The following is a 22228-nucleotide window of genomic DNA, read 5'->3' as shown; positions in this document are numbered from 1 at the left end:
CGACGTCCCAAATCATGGCGGCCCAAGCGCGGCGATCCTGTGCAAGGTCAACCGACAGCCTCAGCCAGTCCTGGTTCCACTGTCGCAGACCCACCACTTGGCGGCCCAGGTCTTGACTTGTCCACCGTGCCGCTTGCGCCAGGCTGGCAAAGGAGCAGGAAGGAGAACATCCCTGATCAGCTCGCACTCCTGGCGGCGTGCCGCATGTCCGAACCAATGGAATTGGCGTTGGACGAGAATCGCTGGTAAGGGACGAAGGTGCAGGCAGCGGCGAAGGTCAGCAGTAGGGACCTGGTCCGATCGGCGGCGGATACGGCGGAGGCAATCGTTGTCGAAGACTTCCAGCTTATGCTGCTCGGCCACTCTCAAAGGCCAAGTCTCACAGCCATAAAGGAGGATGGTCCGCACGATCGCTTGGGCGACGCGCCCCTTCGTCACCGCTGAGATCTCGCGCCCACCCCACAGGATGGCGTTGTAGTTGCACGAAGGCGGATCTGGCGGCCCCGGTGCGGTGATTGACTCCCGCTTCTCCTCGCCTTGATGGAACCACAGAGGAGATACGTGAAAGAATCGACGTTTTCCAAGGCCACGCCCTCCAGTGACAACGACCGTTGGTCAGCTGGGTTGGTGAGGGAGGACATGATCTTGGTCTTAGAGGCGTTGATGTGCATTCCAACGGTCAGGGCCGTTCGATGGACTTTCGTCAGCGCGTTTTAAACTTTCTCAAACGTGTTTCCAAGTAGAGCGATATCATCCTCGTACGCCAGGTCCAACACTGCGACATCTCAGCCGACTCTCGCGAGTCCAGCGGTCACGGGCCATCTGGAAGCGTTTCAGCAGAAGGAATACAAATGCTTTTGCAGCCACATCGAGAAGGCTAATGCCTCTGTAGTTGGTGCATAGCTTCTTGTCTCCCTTCTTGAAAAGGGGTATTAACACTGCTTCGCTCCAGTTATCCGGGATGGTCTCGGACGTCCACACGGCATTGTAGACACGATGAAGCCACGCTGTGAAGACGTCAACGTCGCTTTTGTATACTTCCACCTGGATGCCGTCTTCACCTGGGGCTTTATTATTCCAGAGCTGACGCAGGACCCCTCGAATTTCGTCAACCGTAGGTGGGTCCGAGCTGCAGTCATACTCATCGTCAGTTGCAGAAAGCACAGGCGCTAATAGTGGTGGTGGGTGATTGTGTAGGGCTTGAAATTGTTCGCGCCAACATTGCAGTCGTTCCTCTAAGGCGGTTATCACGGAACCGTTCTCTGCGCAGATCGTTTCGCTGACTCCGGTGGATTTCCGGCTCGCCTTCTTTACCAGCTGATAAAGCTTGCGGATATCTCCCACAGCGGCGGCCCTCTGTTTCTTCGGCAAAATAGCGCCAATAGACGTTTCAATCTGCCCGAATGGTAAGTCGCCATAGTTGGCGGAAGTTGTCTGCTCCCGTTACTCGCAAGCCGGGATCGCTCTGCAAGGGCCAGTGTGTTTGCAGTGATCCAGTCGCGGTTCTGGCGTTTGGTGGAGCCGAGGTGCGTGCGCGCAGCTGCAGCGATGGCTGATTTGAGTTCCCGCCACTCCTGCTCATCGGAAGCCAGTTGTAGTTGAGCGAAGAGCCTTCTGTTGCGTGGGCGGTTTACCCGTTCACCCCCCCACCACGATGAGGTCGAAGGTTGGAATTTTAAGAGGGCTTGGGTGTTTGCTCCTTACCGGTTAGCAGCATGTAATAGCCACGGAATCTTTTAATGAATGTGGGTGTGCATTGGCATTTATTGTTTAGATAATCATGTAATAAGACGCACCTGAGCATCAAAACAAACGTGTCACTCATATGGTGTAATACTTTTGCTCAAATGAAAATTAGTTCTGTTTAGACACTAGATGATATCTTCTCAGTTCTCGAAATGAGAGCTGAAATGTAGATCTCTTGTCTCATATTCATCTAATGATATGAAATCTCATCTATGAGGGAAAAAAATGCCTCACTGTTCCCATTTTTTGGAGATTAGCGTATATTTCTGAATGATGGTTAATCCAAATTCAATATCCCCATCACATGTGGTGGAAATGATATGTACCTAATAGCAGCGAGGCAATAAAGGCAGTGGCTACACTGGAGGCACAAAGCAGCACTGCGTGGCCCAGCCTAAAGTGGCCCTCTGGAATCCAACCGAAGATCACAGCAGCAATGGAGGCCAGGAACCCTACGACTGTGGCCTGGACCTGAACAAATGCACGGAAACATCAAAAATCATCTTGAGCGAAGGTTTTGCGTATTTTCAGAAAATTGGTTTCAGACTGTTTGACTTTTCCAATGTTACATTTGAGAGACTGCCGCAGCGGTTTGTCAATCATACCTGATCAATATGAGGGATCCTGGGGAACATGGCAGTTATTATGCGGCTTTGTTTTACACTGTCATACGATCAAAGGTTGGAAAAAAAAAGTGTCAGTGTGGCCCACTTTGACCCAAAAGAATTATTTATATAACTGTGATTTCCATCCATTCAATATGGCCTATTCTGGAAAGTGTTTGCATCAACATCCATAAACAGTAATTCGATGATCGGATTGTCACCTTCCTATAATAACGGCAGAAGTCACTTTTAACAAAAAACACACCAAATGCTGATTATTGTCGGATGGGGTCAGGACCAAAATGCTGGGAATTAAATTTCAAGAAAACAGAGTGGCAAACAAGGTGCAGTGGTACCTCTACTTATGAAATAAATTGGTTCTGGAAGAAATTAGTAGAGACGCATTTTCCATGTAAATGCCCGAACCAGTTCCAAGCCCCACCAAAATGCAGACATAAATGTTTTCCAAAGCATAAAATATTTTTTGGTCAAAATATGACTAAGGCCAATTTTTTTTGGAAGGTGAATACATTTAACCCAATGACTGCTTTTCCATGACCACCACTGATTTAATGCAGTTGCCACTCCGCCTTCTGACACCTTCTTTTTCTTCTTCTTCTTTTTACATTTTCTGAAATCGAGCAAGAGTGCTTTTTTTTCCCTTTTTCCCATAGCTTAGCCTCATCATTTTTGGCTCATGTTGAGATCTCAAGAATCTTGTTAGTTTTGAAGCACTATTTTAACGTGATCCAAGAACTGTGACCTGTGTCCTCAGTTGGAAGGACAATTACAATAGTCCATCTATCCCCTGGGGAGATAGTGTTAAAAAAATTCTATTCATGGTCAAACTCTCCTACTTGTTCCTACACTTGCCAACCCACAAAGTGGCTTGCTTTGTCTCACAGAATGTTGATTTACAGCTGCAGTGTCACCTGTTAGAGTAGATGAAAACTTCCAGCGTATCCCAGTAAGCTTGCTGTCAAAATTGTTAAATATTTATTCAACACCAATCTATAAGAATCACCATTACTGCTGTTGACACAAAAAGTGCACAAGCATGACAGGTTAACTTTTTTTTTTTTTTAAACTGTACTGTCTAAATCGCCCCACAGGAAAGGTGAATGGCTTCCACTTTTGTCAATGAAGACATTAATAGACGTACACGACTCACATAGATTCACATACTGGCAGATTTTTTTCCCCCCAACTAATATTTTTAAAATATTTGTGAATATTTGTTTTTATTTTTTGTTTTTTTTGTGTGTGTGCCTGCGTTTTTCCGTTTTTTGAGAAAAACGTATATTGAATGATGATCACCATTTGTTTATGATTTTTATTTATTTTAATTAAAAAAGAAATTCCCATTGGATTTCATTGGGTGTCAATTGTACGCAGCTTTTTGGTGTTCGCGGGTCGGCCCAGTCCTTATTGCACATGAATAGCGAGGGTCCACGGTATTAGTAAAAACCTTAGGTTGATTAAGAGATGCAGTGAAACCAGCAAAACACCAAATACATTTATTTTTGCATTTTGAAACGAATGATCATGTTACTTTATTGAAGTGTACACCTATTGATGTTTTCTATACCTGGATGAGAGCCAAGTTCCCCATGATCATGTTCCACATGTCCTTGGTTGTGTCCATTAGACCAATATTAGCCTGAAAGACAAAGCACAACATAGCAAGTTGGTGATCACTTGCAGATGAATGTGTTTGTGCAAGTTGTTGCCTCTTGGCCCCATCAGAACAATAGGAGATCAGTTTTCTAGACAAAGATTCTCTGATCTCTGATTCCCACACAGGCTGACTCCACTTATCTCATCTCCTCTCTTTCACCACACACACACACACACACACACACACACACACACACACACACACACACACACACACACACACACACACAGACACACACAAACGATGCTCTCAAACATCAACGGATTGTGATCAGTGGTCACAGTGGTCCACTGTTGAAAGCTCAAGTGCGACGCGCAGCTATGGCTTTTCAGCACAGGTAAATCTGCTGCATTTGGTGCGCTTAGTGGGTCACAAACTCTCTCTCTCCTCCTTCCGTTTTTTTCACATTTGGTGAATAAAACAAAAGGAAACTAATGCTGTACAACAACTTGGTTGATGGTTTCTGCAGTTTGAGTCTGTTCAACCCCGTTTGCACAGAAAGTGATCTTATCTAATTTCTTGTTTCCCGGAAACACTGAACAGTTTCAAGAAATGCATTTGACCACACAGATGCTAAAACCTTTCAGTTCATATGCCAGGCCTGAAAAGGCATTGGAACGATGTGATTAAGAAGCGTAAGCGATGTAAACATGCTCACAACAATGGCGGTGAATGCGAAGCGACCAAGAAAAAAGCGTTTGTGTGGACTGATGGCGAGCTAGAATTTCAGCTTCAGAACGAAAGTCCAAATCACTGCCAAGGTAATGAACATCCAAACCAGCAATACCCCATTAGTGTTATAAATGTTGCCAGTATTTGCACACTGTCACGTGAGAACGAGGACTACCAAGTCATCAGTTCATGTTTCATTGAGATCAATACACTCTGGGAGCCGGATTCAAATACTCAAAGACTTCAAAAAGGTAAGAAAATAAAATAAAATTTCAAAAACATTTAAAATGTACTCATTTGCTGTAATCGACTCCCTCTCCAAGCGGGACAAACTCCTCAACTGACGGTGATTGCCCAACCTGCCCTTCTCAGTGCGAAGGGAAAGGTTTCCAATCCGCAAGTGCCACCAGAGACAGTGCCGTCTACACCAAGTGAGGTCACTAACCCAGCACACATTCGAACACCATGACAGGTTCTCACGAGATCTGGACGTCTATGCCACCAATTTAAACAAACTCATTTCACGAATGAACTCGAGTCGGATTATTCTACACATTCATTTTGTATTTTTCAATTAAAGGTTCAATATTGTTTCTGGGCACATTAAGACGAGCTCATCATTGAAGAGGCGCTAGCACAGCGGAATTGTAGTTCTGGTTAATCCAAGGGCACGGAAAATCCTACTGGACCCCCCTCACCCTGCCCACCACCCTTTCCAGCTACTCCCCTCAGGCAGGCACGACCGATCCTTGCACACCAAATCCAGCAGACACTTCAACAGCTTCTTGCCTCTAGCCATTCACTCCCTAAACCGTAACCCAAATCTACCTGTATAGTGGCTCTTTGCAATTTTGCACAACCCTGTGGAACAGCATTACTGTTATAATCATTGTAGCTCCAGCTCTGTACTCACTTGAACCCCTGTCACTGATCTATAGTCCACAGCACCAGACACTTTAAAGCGCTCAAGGACATCTGCATAATTGCACACTTGTTGTACTACAAATACTGCTACTGGTCACTTTAAAATGGTTCAATGATTTTCTGCACCAACTGTTCAACTGTTATAGTATTGTATTCTACCACTGATCACTTTAGGCCTGCTTGATACTTTGCACATTGTCTCACAGTCGTCAATGGGCGGTACCACCGCACAACAGTACACTTACATTACGGAACGTCCTTCCATACTTATTTGTCATGTCCTTGTTTATGAGTATACTAGTGCAGCGTGTACTACCAGAGACAAATTCCTTGTGTGTTCTACTTACTTGGCCAATAAAGATGATTCTGATTCTGATCCTATTTTGTCACGGTGTCATCGTAGACTTTATTGTCAATCGTCGTGAACGTGAGTATGAATGGTTGAATGTTTGCTTTTTTTGTCCCTATGTGCCCCACCACACTACAGACAGGGCTACAAAAGCAACTGAGCATTTGACAAAAGTAGATAATTCAAAATTCAAAACACCCACCAACCACCCAGATGAGTTATTCTGCACATTTGTCATTGGGCAAAATGGACATAAAAAGCCCCATTTTTACATACAATTATTCTAGAGTATAACCAACCTGTAATAACTTGCATGTTTTTGGTCTGTGGGAGAAAGAGAGAACCCATGCAGGCACATCGAGAACATGTAAACTCCACTCTGAAAGGCCCCAGCGGGCAGGTTTGAACCCAAAACGTTCCTGCTGTGTTGTGACAGCACTAACCATCGCACCGCTATGGCAATAGACAGGAGTAGAAAAAGGAAAAATGTCTGCTAGCTCCTTTTATGAGAAGCAGCTTGAAAGCAACGGGCCTTGTGTTATGCATTCGAAACAATGCAGCGCAATGCTGCCGATTCAAAAACACACACCGTTTACAGGATTTGAGAGCAAGACATCTTGAACATATCCAAACGTATTCATGTTTAACCATTTTACAAAGAAATATACAGCCACCATGTGCTACATAACTACTATATAGAAATTCACAATTTCTCCGATCCATGCCAATGTCCGTCTGTGTGAAGAACACTATGTCAGTTGAGCTTTAATATTAGAGCACACAAGACTATCAGGGCCATGTAAACATGCATGTGGATGCAGCCCTCCTGATTCAACATTCATATGGCCGTTCAACGGCCATGCATGTTGATAAGAACGTTTCTGTGGGACTGACAACAAAACGGCAAATATCGGCATAGAACACTGAGGTCATTATACTGTGGACTTCCAATAAACTAACTATAAAGACACAGACAGAACATTGATTTTTGTACTGTTGCCTTGTTTTCTTACTCATGGATTCACTGAAGTGTGGATAATATTTTGGACTCACACAATGAAGTATTTTTCAGCACAAAATGTGAGCGAATTTGCAGTTGGCTCAAAAATAGAGTGAAAATTACGGTTAAAAAAAATACAAACGTTTCATAGGAATAATGGAAAGGCCTTTAAGTGCAATATCAGTCTCGATATAGGAACAAGATCAGAAAACAAGCAAGGAAAGAGGGAAATCATTCAGCTGACCTCCACTTAGTTACATGATGTTTTTAAAGCATGATGGGCACATTGAGTAAACTTAGTGTAGTTTTAATCTCTTGATTAGCAGTGACATGGAAAGAAACTTAGTCGGGCCGGGGCCAACCAATAAAGAGCTGACAATAATGTCTCAAGACAAGCACCAACATTCTGGCCCAATTTGTAGGGATTGAAGGCAGATCATTTTATGCTTAAACCTTTGGGCAATGGCCACAGGTTTCGGACAAAAGCAAGAGCTAAATGGATTTCAGGCACTCAATGTCACGTAGGTCTGGTTTTCTGTCTTGTTTATTTTTTGTTTTGCTGAAGGAAGCTGATTATGTTTGACTGTAAACAACAGTTGTGAATATGCATTACATTACCTTGTACATATTCATGTTCCATTTGTTTTAGTTTGCTGAGTGGATTAACATATTTGGCTGACTCAGCATGTTAAGACTGTTACATTCACGATTTCATAATTTGTAAGCTCATTTTGTTGGAATGGCTTACTTGTGAGGTGGGAGTCATTTGAGCCTGGTCAGTTAGACCCGGAGCTAATCAGCATTGTCACTTGTTTCCCCAGACACGAGTGGAAAGAATGTGAGGATTGGCCCGCTTAGCTGCAATTCTGGCCTAATTCTCTCATGTCTTTAAGGATGTGGTGTACAATGCTGAAAGGTCAATGACCCCCTCAGCATGTCACATGGACAATCTTTTTAGTGCTACCAGCTCAAAGACTTGAAATAAATGAAATCGTTTTTGTTTTTTTTAACCTTGCGATCAAGATATGAAAAAATACCGGGTAACATCCCTGTGACGTAAAAAAGAAAAGAAAACATTTTTCCTTAGCTTGGATAATTTATAATCGGTGAAAGAGTCATTTGTTTTTACATTCGCCTACCATGGACATGCGGAAGACTTGCATATTAAGTTCAAAAAAATCATGAGGCAACTCGCACTAAGGCAGCTGGGACAGGCTTCAGCACACCCTCGACCCTTGTAAGGATAAGTGCTTCCGAAAATGAATGAATGAAAGTTGGTTAACATCTGACAAACTGACGTGATCGTGCAGTTTTTTGTTTGCTTGGGGGTTTTTTTTTTCAATCTTCGCAATTGTTCATCCCTCAGTGGAATAGGAAAATCATAATGGAAAATGCATTATGATTTTCCATTTTCAGGCAACTCTTTTTAAAGGACAAAAGATTCCTCTCCCAAGTGGAGATCCACACAGACCAGCTAATCACATTATTTCAGAAACAAGGACAACTGGTTGGTACCAAGACCATCCTGAAAGCTATTGATTGATTTCCAGTGTCCCAAAAACTTACACATGTGAGAGGGGCGGGGACTCGACTTCTTTGCTCCTTGAGAAAGTGCGCTGACAGTGGAAGGACTTGCCAGAGAAGCACATTGCTATTGCCTGCTCTGTGGCATTGATAACATCTTATCTGTCATCAGTGAGCTACATTTCTGTTTTTTGTCCTGTAGCCTTAAGACCACATAACTTAAGGCAAGGTGTCTTTCAGGAGCAAGACACCTTGAAGACACCTCGTAGGAATCTATGCTGTCAGGCGTGGTGGCTCAAGTGAAATAGAGAACACTGTTGTGGTGCTTGAAAGCCCAGCAGTGTGGCTTGACCTACTGAGTGTGGGAGTGGTTAAAACTGTTTTCATATGTAAGGCGCACTGCATTATAAGGCACATGGAATAGAACCTACAATAGTGGCTGCTCTTTGCAATATGCATCCACTAGATGGAGCTACTGACAGGGAAAGAACTCATTGGGGACTAGAAAGAGACTGTAACGAACACCATATATAAAGCTCAGCGGATTATAGGGCGGCTGTTGGCTTTTGGGAAAATTGAATGCTTTTAGGTGCATCTTAGTCAACTAATCGTGACTACTGTTGGTGATTCGTCGACTAGCAAAATAATCGTTTGTGGCTGCCCAATACGGCAGCTTGACACATCAGTGGCTCATCATCTGTTTTCAGAAAGAAATGTCTTTGTTCCCATTTTTTTGTCATTGTGTTTAATGAAATTTTATACATCAAAAGTACCAAGTATTGGTTTAAAATTTGTTTTTCTTTTCTTTTTTTTTCCCCAAGATGGCGCCCGAGTAGGCAGCCTTCGGCAAGTGCTCTTCAAGAGCCTTGCTGTTTTTGTTCTTTTTTGTTGTTTTTGTCTTTTTGTTTTGTCACATGTTTGTTGTTTCATCGTGTGGACCTGATATGGACTGTTTTCAGCGTTTTTTGGCCGCAACATTCGTCAAAGGAGAAGTATCTGTGCTTGGTGCTTGCGCCTTTTCGGCAGCACACCTGTACCAGCACAGATTTTGATTGGGAGGAATGTCGGCGCCATTGACTGTCGGTGCTGGACAGACCTGGGGCGCTTGTGTTTTTTGCGCCTGTAATGGGCAGCATTTTTCACTACCCCGTTTTGTTCAGTGGAGATGTCGTCGCTGTTGGACAGTCGGCGTTGGTGCGGCTGGATGGATGGCTGCTGAAGTTGAGGATGAGGAGAGAGGAGGACGTATTTTGGAACCGAGAGTCGCCGCTTGAAATTGAAATGGATTTCCAAGGGACAGGAGAAGTGAACCAATCTCTTTTTTCGTCAATGGATGCTACAGATTCTTGTTGAGTTTGAAACTTAGCTTGTAGCCGACGTGTGTGCACATTTTGAGCATGACGTCTCTGATCCGCTCGTTGAAGGACACTTTGATTCTCTCCCCTTTCATCTCAAACTGCTTCAAACAACAAAGCGTGTGACGGAAAAGTGGTTAGGACTGCACGACTGTCCGTGTTTTATGTTATGTGTTGTGTTTGTTATTTTACTTTATGTTAACTGTTTTGTTAAGCGCTTTTTTGCAACTGCCGCTGTTGTGAAAGCGCGAAATAAATCAGCATGTATTGTATTGTAAAGTGGCATTGAACATCCCTATTTATTTTACTGAATAGTGTTCAAGAATAACACATTCAATGTGCAGGGATTAATGGTCATGAAGCTATCATCAAAGTTTTGAGTAAATGAGTTTTGATTTTTGAATAAACACTAGTTTCGAAGTCAATGAATAATGATTTTATTCATCGTGATTTCAATCTCAAATCAAAATAATCGTGATTATTGTTATTTCCATAATCAGCCAGCTCTACCCTGGTGCACAATAAACAAGTGGATACAGACAAAACAATAATAGGGACATCATATATCATTCATTGTAAATAATCGCATTGGCGTTGGAACTGCATATCCCGAGGAGGGTGTATGTGTATAATAGCGGTAGTTGTGGAAAATTGTTGTTTTAAAATCATTTTGGAAGCGCTCAGAGACAAGCCAGCAGATGAAAATACCATCTTCAAAGTATAGACCACAGCAGACCGAGTTTCATCACACAAGACATTACAAACATGGCAATAAGGTAGTAACTTTATGCATGGCTTTTTGACCACGTCAGTCATTCTTATCTGTCAGGTGTGTGCGTGGAGAGGAAGTGCACATTTGACGCAAGACAAACAACAACAACCCATATGAATGGTCGAGCAGGTTGGGTTGAAACATTTCGGTAAGAAAGAGGGTGAGAGGAATGTTGCTATCAGTTGGATCTGAAACTGCAGGCTCCTATGTCAATATGACCCGTGACCCCCGTTAACAAATTGCCTTGATGACTGTCACAGTTTCAGGATTGCCAAGAGATGGAACGGGGCAACTCTTGACAGCAAAAACAAAAAAGCCCAACACTGAATAGCCACAGAATCAACACAAAGTGGGTAATTCAACTGGATAAGAAAGCCAAGAGGCAAACATGACTTACTGCTGTGGAAAGCCTGGAGGCCAGCGTCATCTCCAGGTTGCCTTTGAGCCCCAGTAGTGCCGGAACAAGGATGAACACCTCTGAGACCTCCGTAAACACAGTCCAGTGCTGAAATGATCACAATGTACTGTCAACATGCCATAGTAAACAGCAGATGACACAACCCAGGCACATCTACTATATGTTGATCAAGTCCCTCTGTGTAACTTCATGACTTTCTATGACATTGTTTGACACTGATGAGGCCATTGAGTTTGTGTTTTTAGACCCCTGAATGTCAGATCTTAATGACAACGATAAAAAAAAAAAAAAAAAAAAAGCACCTGCTCCCAACTCGGGCATGGGATACTTGAATTAATGTAACATTATTTTTAGGAGTTACACGTCACGTATCATCACGCGCCATATCATTTTGCTGTGTGTGTGTGTGTGAGAGTGTGTGTGAGAGAAAAGATGTCACTAGTTGTAACATCAACTCTATGAAGCAATCAAATCTACTTTTCCACACAGTTTGAATAAAGTATCTGTATGGTGTTGCCTGCAGTGACGGCTTGACAACGGCTTACCTCGTGCAACTAGCAGTTTTTTCACATGGCCTCCAATTTATCTATCTGCCTGTCCATCTGAGATTTACAATTTGGAATTTGGGTGCTCCAAAATGTTATTCAATATTCATTGGACCAAAAAGTCCCAATAAATAGCGATTCGTGTATTTTTAGTCTTCATTGCCATATTTGGTTTTGGAGTTATCAAGTAATTAAAAGTAATCAAGTTATATTATTTTAATAATGTGGTACTGTAGTAATGTGGTGATTTGTTAAATTACTAATTACATTTAACAAATCACGAGTAACGATAAACATACATTTTCTAAGTAATGTTTCAAACACTGTGAATTCAAGTTCATAAATAATACTGGTTAAAAAAGATTTAAATAAATAACCCTGTGAGAAATTCCTAGTCAAATGAAGTGAAAATGTCATAGTTATATCTTTGTAGACAAGTTCAGAAGAGTTCATCCAAAAATTCTACACAATATTGTCGAAAAAGAAAAGCAGGTCGGTAATAAAACAAAACAATCATCTTTCAAGATTTTGCTGTGGCTTGTGCCCCGGTTGAATGATGACTGATTGGTTGAAAACAAGGAAGCGAGAGATGACGACAAACTTCTTCTGTTCTGCTGTGTTGCCACACAGAAGGGAAGGACTCCAGTCCCAGGCAGGCAAATGACACGAGCAGTTTCAAACGTTATTTTAGTTTGTGCTGCAAGCCGCTAAAAATTAATGGTCATAGTTTGGACACCCCTAAATTAACCAAAATTGAGCATCGTTTGGAAATGGAGTGGCAACCGGAATCATTCAAATTTCAATGATGCCCAACCCTACTCTTTGTTTTTGTGTTGGTCATTTGTACCCCGAGCAGTTACTCCGACATTTCTATTAAATACTATTGCTTGCTGCCGCGTAATATTTAATATGCCGCTTTGGCAGCACAAATGTTGGTATTTCACATTACAATCTAGAGTGCAACCAAAAAAGCTAAAACAAAAAGGCAAGTTGAACTTGAGAGTCACCAGCCACACTGGAGTTTTTTGGGTTTTGTTTTAGGTTCTTTTGCAACCTCCAGGATGAATTGTCGTACTCTGAGTAATTTTAGCTGGTCAACCACTCCTGTGTTGTTGTGAATGTTTGCCACTGTTTTATCCAGTTCAGAATCTTGGAAATGGCTTTGTACAACCTTTTCCAGACAGATAGATTTTTTCTGTCATTTCTTCTTCAGCTCATGGCATGATGAGTTTGTTTCTATCTTGTAGCCTACGTCACTTTGTCTAACAGATTCTATTTATGGGATTTCTTGATTCAACAAATATGGTGCTCGAGTGTTGCCGGTGAAATTGAACTCAGCTTTCTCAAAACTGTTATTTATCACACTGACTTTTTGATTTAACAAGAGGGAGGAGCAATTCGTGTTTTCACATCGGGACAGGTAGTTTTGTTTTTTTTGGTGGCTAAATAAATTGCCATTTAGAAACTGCATTTTGTATTTGCGTGAGTAGTCTATGTGCGGTGCTAAAATTGGTTTGATGAACTAAAACCTTTGTATGTGATAAATATGCAGAGAACACAGATATTAGATAAGGGGCAAATACTATTTCACAGCACGATATACAATGTGCGTGTGTGACAGATCTGTAGGTACGTAACGCCACAGGTAATTTTGCAGTGGAAAGTGGAGGTAAGAGCCAGTTGAAGAGTCAGAAATCATCGATGTGAAACCTCAATTTTTGTTTAACCATGAACACCTGTTGTCACTAATTTGCATCATACCGACATTTATATTTATGTGCTACACTGAAATGAACATTCTCAACTTCATTTAGCATCATCTACTTGAAAGCAAAACCGCACCCCATTTTTTAAAATTAGTGTCAATAAATTCAGGTGTAAAAGGCATTATTTATATATGCGTGTGCTTTATTTCGAAACTCTATCGTTGCTATTGTTAATTAGGTCTCCCTTGGAAAAGAGATCAGAGAAGTCTACGGGACTACCTTGGTTAAATAAAGTTTAAATAAATAATTGGATCCTCCTGTAAATACAGATGTAGAGAACAGATAAGAGGTGAAGTCAAAGCTCTGCGTTTCTTTTTTTGTACTTTGAGGTGAGGCACCGAAATACCACTACTCGTGACTTTGCCTTTGCTGTCGTCAGGTCAAAGAGGAAATGCTTACAGCCAAGTCCCTTGACTTGGCTCACTGCCACCTGCCAAAGCAGCAGCCTTGAGAGCAGTCCTCTCCTCTTTCACGGCCACATGCTTTTAGGCTGACTCTCTCTCTCTCTCTCTCTCACTCTCACTCTACTTCTGTCTCACAAGCTCTCGGTCCTCCTGTGGTGATATATGTTGTCTCCAATGAAAATTAGCTTGTTGCCAGAGAAGCTCTCTCCCCTCATAGCCGCCTTCAGTTCTAGGAACTTGACAGGACAACCACAATATCGCTTAGACCTATATAGGAGTTCTGGTATGCAATCCCTTCCAGGGTCAAGTAGCCCTGTTAAGTAACAGGTCTGTACTGCATTTGTGATCACTTGCTCTCCCAATTCGGCAGCTGAACCTCAAGGCACGCAATGTTGATGCAACTTGGCGCCCTTTTCGAGGTGTCGGTTTCATTTGGCTACAATTACGGAAGATACAGTTTGGATATGACCCCACTGATGCGTTAGTAAGTTCATTACAAATGCACAACGCATGTTCATCTGGTCTTTGCAAAACAAAACATTCCATTTGTTTCCTACCCTCACCATGGAGGTTGTTTCCTGTTAGTTTATTGTTGATATTTAAATAACATTTGAACAGGTTTCTTCCTTTTTCAGTTCATTTGAGCCCCCTGAGATCAGGGCATGTCGGTTGGAAGTGGATTCGTCTCGTTTGTCGCTCACTGAATCTTCAGCAAATAACCAATGAAGCCAGTATGCAGTTGGTGGACGGACTTTAATGAGCATGACTTGTGATTCATCCGCTGCGGAATGACGACATCACTCAGTGAAAGACCACACCTATTGATTCGGCCGTAAGGGATGAGTTCAATGCCAAAGTATGACTTGTCACACGGGAAAGATTCTGCCCCGAGTGATTTAAACCGCTTCTACCATACGGAGATACACTTTCATTGGCATCTGTGCCTCCAATCGAACAGCCACTGGTGAGTCAAGCCACATAAAGGTAAACACATACGCCCCGTCGCCATTGGGGCATGTGTCCCAATCATCTTAACAGACTACACGTGAAGCAATTAGAGGTTAGGTTAGGATAAATGAGTGTGTGTGGGACAACAGAGTAAACCATTCATCTAAATTAATCACACAACCAATTTTCCGCACCTTCATAGCCTCAGAGGAAGTCAGAGATAACTCGAGAAACAATCCATGTGACACAACTGCATAGTCGATACAATAAATATGACAGCTTCGATCTTTTTTTTTTGGATGTTGGTTTCTCTCCCTTCCTTTCCGAGTGTACAATACAGTCATACCTCGGATTTCCGACCATAATCCGCTCCAGAAGGCTGTTCGAAAACCGATTTGTTCAAAACCGAAACCACGTTCTTAAAAAAAAAAAAAAGTCTAACTCGTCTGCTCACAATGGAACGCTACACGAGGAAGAGTCACTTCCTCGTCTACCTGAGGAAGCGTCAGTTCCTCGTGTAAGGAAGGCGAGAGGAGTCAAGTGGCGCATTCAAGTGCGCTCAGTTTGGTCGAGAACCGATTTTCGGTCATAATCCTAGGCATAAAAAACTCGAAATTTTTGGTCGAAAACCGATTTGGTCGAGCACAGAGACGTTCGAAAACCGAGGTTTGACTGTATTTGGTAAACTCCGCAATGTGTAAGATGTAGGACAAGTGTTGACGATGCAATTATTTTAATGAATGCATGCCACTCAAAATAAGGTTAAGTCAAGAAGTTATGTCGCTTTAAAATGATGACCATGGAACAAATATTAGACCACCCTTTTTTCTTCAATATTTTATTCATTTTACATGCCTGGCACAACAAAAGGCATTTGTTTATAGAGAATTTAAAGCTGACAAAACAGTTCATTAGATTTTAATTTAATTTTTATTTTTTTAAAGTGCTGATATTGAGCCACTTTCCAGGGTTTTCCTAATAATGACCAAAATCATTCAAAAATCAGTAGCTTTGGCATTGTACAGTGGACCCCCCTGCTTTTCAATCCAACAATTTCTTCGAAAAACACTGATAAACATTCACAATTCATTTTGCCAGGGGTCCACTGTACTGCCAAAAACAGTCCATTTCGGCATTCCATGTTTTCTTTTGTCAGTCAGACACATTTTTAACGGTATAAGGCATTAAGATGAATAACAAATTGAAGAAAACAATAACTTTTTCCATTACTGCAGATGTGTCCTACCGCCTCGGTAAGACTTCATTGCAGAGTGAGTGTGAACTTTAGGCCTGAATCATTAACGAAACGACAAAGGTGAATGAAACTTTTTCTAAAGTATTTTTTATGAACCGAGTCTCACATTCAGTAAGACAAAAGAATTGTTGTTCCCATCACTATTTCACTACAAAAGCAGACTGCGCCAGTCGTGGGGAAACTGCTCTGCGTCAACATGCATTAAACGCAAACGCAGAGGGAAGCGCTAAGAAGTACCAATAAAAAAGGGAACTTCGTATTTGAAACGCACACGTGTAATTGTCACGTTGATAGCTCAGTTTTATTCTAAGAAATGAAACCAAGCCTGTGTTGACCATAATCACTGCATGAAATCTGTACAGAAAAAAAACTAATACTAAACCACAAAAAATTTGATATTTAAATATTTCGGTCGACTACAAGATACAGATACAATTGAATCGAGAAAATCTTGGTCAAAGTAATAGATTAGCCAGGCCTCACGATGGCGTAAAATCTTTCGAATATAATCCTTTCAAACTTCAACACACAGTTCCTCACCAAGCAGTATGTCTAGGTACTGTGGCCAATAAAGAAAAAGGGCTAAAGAAAAAAAAAATACATACTGTACGAATAATAATTCAGCTGACAACATGGTGTAATGTGTCTTTTCAGCGTTGACAAAATCTGGGTTTTGACTTTTAGAGAATCATTCAACACTGGTTTTAGAATGCTTGGCTGGCGTTTAACCGGAAACAATTCCTTCTTTTGTTTGTTTTCGAAGCGGAAGTGTTTTATTTAGTTCAAACAGATGGACAGATTTGGACACATGCAGCACAGATAATCCTGAACGGGTTGACAGTGTACAAAGCAAAAATTGTGTGCCGTCTTTGGGTTTGTTTCAGGACAGTGGATGAGTGGTTAGCGAGTCTGCCATATAGGTCTGAGGTTTTCAGTCGAAAATAGAGTTAAGCATGATCTCCTTGTGGGTGTTTTTGCATAATTCACGTACAGTATATACTATGCGTAATTCATATATACTATAGTCCGCCTTACTTCAAAAACACAGTACATTCATTGAAAACTCTAATTTGCTCATAGGGGTGATCATGAGTGTAATTAGAGGTAGAGTATCTATTTCGTCGCCAATAGGCTACTGCGGGTGACACCTCCTGATGCTTATTTGTGGCTGCCAAACTGATTTTTCACACCACACAGTCAAATGGGACTGAGCGATTTTAGAAAATAATGTAATAGCGGCATTTTCCCCAAATTGCAATTCAAGATGCTGTTATTTTTTTCAAGGTCCTCTTCCAATTTATTTTTCAACAAACAAGCACTTGGTTATTGATCAACAAACTATCAGATCTTTTATATCATATCGGATGCTAAGTAGAGGAAAATTAAGCATGAATATGAAATTTAGGTGTCAACTTACTAAATACTTTGATGTGTGGCCTTGCAAGCATTCACCAGGACAACAAAGTTGCCACACAAGTGTGTCGTCAACATACTGTAAGTACATAACATACTATCATGTAAATATGTAAGAAATCACACCAACTAAAGTGCGGATTACACCAATAATGCAAGCAAATCTGTGGCTTTCCCACTTTTACATATCCAACTTCGTGTTTCATGAAACATGATATCGTGTGGAAAGATGGACTGCACATTTTAAATTGATTGAACGTATCATCTAGATCAGGGGTGTCAAACTCATTTTTGTTGTGGGCCACATTTTAGTGACGGTTTCCCTTGGAGGGCTTGTTATGAATTTGGGGAAGCCAAATAAATGTTTAATCCCCTCCACATATCACAGATACAGCGCACAACAAATTAATGAATAACTAGTTCTAAAATCAGAAGTCAAGAATAATGACTGTTATTGTGGATTACATATGACAATTTGAAATTTTGGTTCAGACTTTAGCAAGCATCATGGAACTTGACATGCTTGATTTGATTTCGCGGGCTACATAAAATGATGTGGCGGGCCAGATCTGGCCCCCCGGGCCTTGACTTTGACACCTGTGATCTAGATCGATCAATAAATAAAAGACATAGATTCAAAACAAAGCTTGTCGATCTTCAGTCAACAACATCACACATGTTAATGTGTAGGATATCTCAGTACTTGCTTCTGATGGAACATTTTCAAAAACAAAAACGCGCCAACAGGCATTACAAGGGGAGGCAGTTCAATTAAATAAGGAGGAGCATCATTTTGTCTAAAGTTTCATTCATGAAATGGAATGCCACAACATCTTCATAGGTGACCGCTGATAACTTTGCATTGCGCTGCCATTTTCGGAACATTTGCCTCGAGGATTTGTCAACGCTCAAGTTGCGCACACTGTCATGTCCGTGTGTGTGCTCAAACGTCGGACACATATCATGATGTCTTCCCCTGCTCTGAACTTCTCCGCTCCACTCCCAACATCAAATCGTGGCATCGGTGATTAGCACATCGCATTTGATCAAATTGCAATTTTATTGAAAATGCAAATCCACGAATCTGACTGTTGACTCATTCATCATTGTGTTCTTCCCTCACTCTTGAACAACTCTCCAAGATGTTTAAATTCTTCCACCTGGGGCAGGATCTCATTCTCGACCTGGAGAGAGCACTCCACCCTTTTCTGACTCCGTACCGTGATCTTAGTCTTGAAGCTTTTGCTCATTATAACCGCTTCACATTTGGCTGCTAACTGCCCACAAGTGAGAGTTGAAAATCTCATCTGCTTCAAGTCAACAGAACCACATCATCAATATTGCTTAGATGCTGATGCCTTGACGTCACCAAGAAATTTTGTCCACAAAAGTTTTGAACAAAATCAGCACCCTGGGTGGAGTCCAACCTGCGCTGGAAATGACTCCATTGCAAAGAGGAGCAAACCGGTACCAGTAGTACAGAAACCGAACAGCCCAAGAATGGTACCCCGTATTTCAACTCTGTGCCCGTCTGTCAAACTGCGTTCACAAGTCAGAAGCCCAAGTGACAATCGTACCTGTATAAATTAAATGAAGGAATATCCAAATATGGGTGTATACTCTGCCATGTTAACGGCTAACTTAACTAGCAGCAATCTTAAGTTAATACACGGTAACAAATTTATTGTTCGTGTGTGTGTGTGAGAGAGAGAGCTTTAAGCCTTGTAACAGCCATATTCTTCAATATTTGTATTAGTGCACTCAACATTTATGGTTGCAACGGATAAGAACAAATATATACAGTATACACCGTAATTTCCGAACTGTAGAGCGCACCTGATAAGCCACACATACTACATGTTTTTAAGGAAAAACCATTTTGTACACACACACACACAAGTGTAAAAATAAATAAATAAATATAGATATATATATATATATAATATATATATACAAGAAAGCCTATGACTCGATGCCACATACATGGATCACTGAATGCTTGGAGTTGTATAAGGTGAACAGGACCCTAAGAGCCTTCGTTGCGAACTCGATGAGGATGTGGAAAACCACACTTGAAGCCAATGGCAAGCCACTTACCCAAGTGTCCATCAAATGTGGCATTTACCAAGGTGATGCACTCTCCCCACTGCTGTTCTGCATAGGACTGAACCCCCTAAGCCAAGTAATCACCAATACAGGCTATGGATACCGCCTCAGAAATGGAGCTACAATCAGTCACCTCCTCTACATGGATGACATAAAGCTGTATGCTAAGAACGAAAGGGACATAGACTCCCTGATCCACACAACCAGGATCTACAGCAGCGACATCGGGATGTCATTCGGGCTTCAGAAATGTAGTCGGATGGTGACTAAGAGAGGACAGGTAGTCCGCACTGAAGGGGTCTCACTCCCTGAAGGAACAAGGCAAGTCCTAAGAAGCCAGCTCAATGGCAAAAATAAGACCCGGGCAATAAACAGCTATGCCCTGCCAGTGATCAGATACCCTGCAGGAATAATAAGGTGGCCAAAGGAAGAAATTCAGACCACGGACGTTAAGACCCGAAAGCTCCTAACCATGCATGGAGGGTTCCATCCCAAATCCAGCACCATGAGACTGTACGCAAGCCGAAAGGAAGGAGGCCGGGGACTAGTGAGTGTGAGAGCCACTGTCCAGGATGAAACATCCAAGCTCCATGAATACATCAAGGAGAAGGCTCCAATGGATGACGTACTCAGAGAATGTCTCAGACAATGGGGAACAGAAGATGAGGCGCTGGAAGAGGGACCATCATGGGAGGACAAGCCCCTACACGGGATGTACCACCGGACCATAACTGAAGTGGCCGATCTCAAGAAGTCCTATCAGTGGCTAGAGAGGGCTGGCCTGAAGGACAGCACAGAGGCACTCATCCTGGCTGCTCAGGAGCAGGCCCTGAGCACCAGAGCCATTGAGGCCCAGATATACCACACCAGACAAGACCCAAGGTGTAGGTTGTGCAAAGAGGCACCTGAGACGATCCAACACATAACTGCAGGGTGTAAGATGCTGGCAGGGAAAGCCTGCATGGAACGCCATAACCAGGTGGCTGGCATAGTCTACCGAAACATCTGTGCGGAGTATGGACTGGAAACCCCAAGGTCAAAATGGGAAACACCTCCGAAGGTGGTGGAGAATGACAGATTGAAGATCCTGTGGGACTTCCAGATCCAGACTGACAAGATGGTAATGGCGAACCAACCAGATATCGTGATCATAGATAAAGGGCAGAGGAAAGCCGTTGTAGTGGATGTAGCGGTCCCAAGTGATGGAAACATCAGAAAGAAGGAACACGAGAAACTCGAGAAATACCAAGGGCTCAGAGAGGAGCTGGAGAGAGCCTAGAAGGTAAAGGTGACAGTCGTGCCTGTGGTGGTCGGAGCACTCGGGGCAGTGACCCCCAAACTAGATGAGTGGTTGCAACAGATCCCGGGAACAACATCGGACATCTCAGTCCAGAAATGTGCAGTGCTGGGAACAGCAAGGATACTGCGCAGAACCCTCAAGCTTCCTGGCCTCTGGTAGAGGACCCGAGCTGAATGAGGGACGGACACCACCCGAGGGGGGGGGTGAGACGAGGAATTTTAATTTTAAATCACATTACATCACACACGCACACACACACACACACACACGATGGTTGACTGATTAGCATGTCTGCCTCACAGTGCAGGGTTTTATTCCGTCTCCGGCTTTCCTGTGGGGAGTTTGCATGTTCTCCCTGTGCCTGCGTGGATTTTCTCCAGGTAGGGCGGTTTCCTCCCACATTCCACAAACACGCATGGCAGGCTAATGGAACACTCTTAATTGTCCCTAGGTGTGAGTGTGAGCGCGGACAGTTGTTCTATGTGTGCCTTGGCTGGAAACCAGTTCAGGGTGTCCCCCGACTAATGCCCGAAGGTGGCTGGGATAGACTCCAGCAGCGCCTGCGACCCTTGTGAGCATAAACGGATTGGAATATGGATTGATAATGGAGTATTGCCCACATGAGTGCAAATACGGGAAATATGGATGGAGATTTTTTTGAAAGATTTTTTAATGATATATAAGTACAAAAATACAGCTTCTAGAATGGAAATAATCCCACTTGGTGCGATACATTTACTTCAAAAAAGGTTTGAATGTCAAACAGCTTCCAGAAAGAATTGCATTCAAGTTGCAACAACAGTTGAAACAAGCTTAAAGCTTTTAGTAAATGTTGGTCTGGCTTTAAACCGTGCCATTCCCATGATTTACACCTCATGACCTTTAAAACCCATATATAACCCTTTGTAACATTTAGCCTTGAGTTACTTGCCATGCGAGTGAGACACTGATGGTTTTAGGTCATTCGATTGCCAAGTCACCGAGCGGAGCTATGCAGACATTTCCAGACCAGTCCGGACAGTCTTTTCTGAGCCAGCCTTGAGTGGGAATGACGCCAGAAACTCTGTGTGTGCGTGTGTGTGTATATATATGGTAGAAAATTAAAGTGACCAACACTGAAAGGTCACATTTCTAAAAGGCTTAATGGCAAAGTCGGAACGTACCAGTATAAGAAAGAGCAGAGAACGCAAGTTAGAATTGCCCTGCTACAAGGATCTGGGGGGGAATTAGCCTAAATTAGCATTTCACAGTGTCATGGAGGGGGAATAACACAGCAAGCTCGCCACAAGAGACTCACTTCAACAGGCTGTCAAGGTTATCATTGCCTCAAAACAAGTACTTCTATGATGGCAGACAGAGGGGAAACGTCCAGCCCTTAAGCAATGGTGCATCAAGCGAGTGTTTTGGAAAACAGAGACACCACAGCAGCATGGGGCCTAACATGGGAC

The 22228-nt window shown here is 42.5% G+C and overlaps 1 protein-coding gene across 2 annotated transcripts in view; it reads right to left on the bottom strand.

The window, feature by feature from the left end:
• Nucleotides 1-22228, bottom strand: part of slc41a1 (solute carrier family 41 member 1) — a 40663-nt gene that overhangs the window by 10289 nt on the left and 8146 nt on the right. For both annotated transcript variants that reach the window (XM_086117339.1, XM_086117340.1), the window contains 3 exons: nucleotides 11023-11130; nucleotides 3940-4011; nucleotides 2073-2217 (listed from right to left, as the gene is read on the bottom strand). In XM_086117339.1, the coding sequence (XP_085973465.1) occupies nucleotides 2073-2217; nucleotides 3940-4011; nucleotides 11023-11130 (325 nt within the window). The remainder of the gene's footprint in view (nucleotides 1-2072; nucleotides 2218-3939; nucleotides 4012-11022; nucleotides 11131-22228) is intronic.

The sequence above is a fragment of the Hippocampus guttulatus genome, chromosome 8, assembly GCF_054856545.1.
Source record: "Hippocampus guttulatus isolate MCC_2025c chromosome 8, RoL_Hgut_1.0, whole genome shotgun sequence".
NCBI lineage: Eukaryota > Metazoa > Chordata > Actinopteri > Syngnathiformes > Syngnathidae > Hippocampus > Hippocampus guttulatus.
Note: the sequence above shows the minus strand (reverse complement) of the source record. Positions and strands in the feature narration are given on the sequence as shown.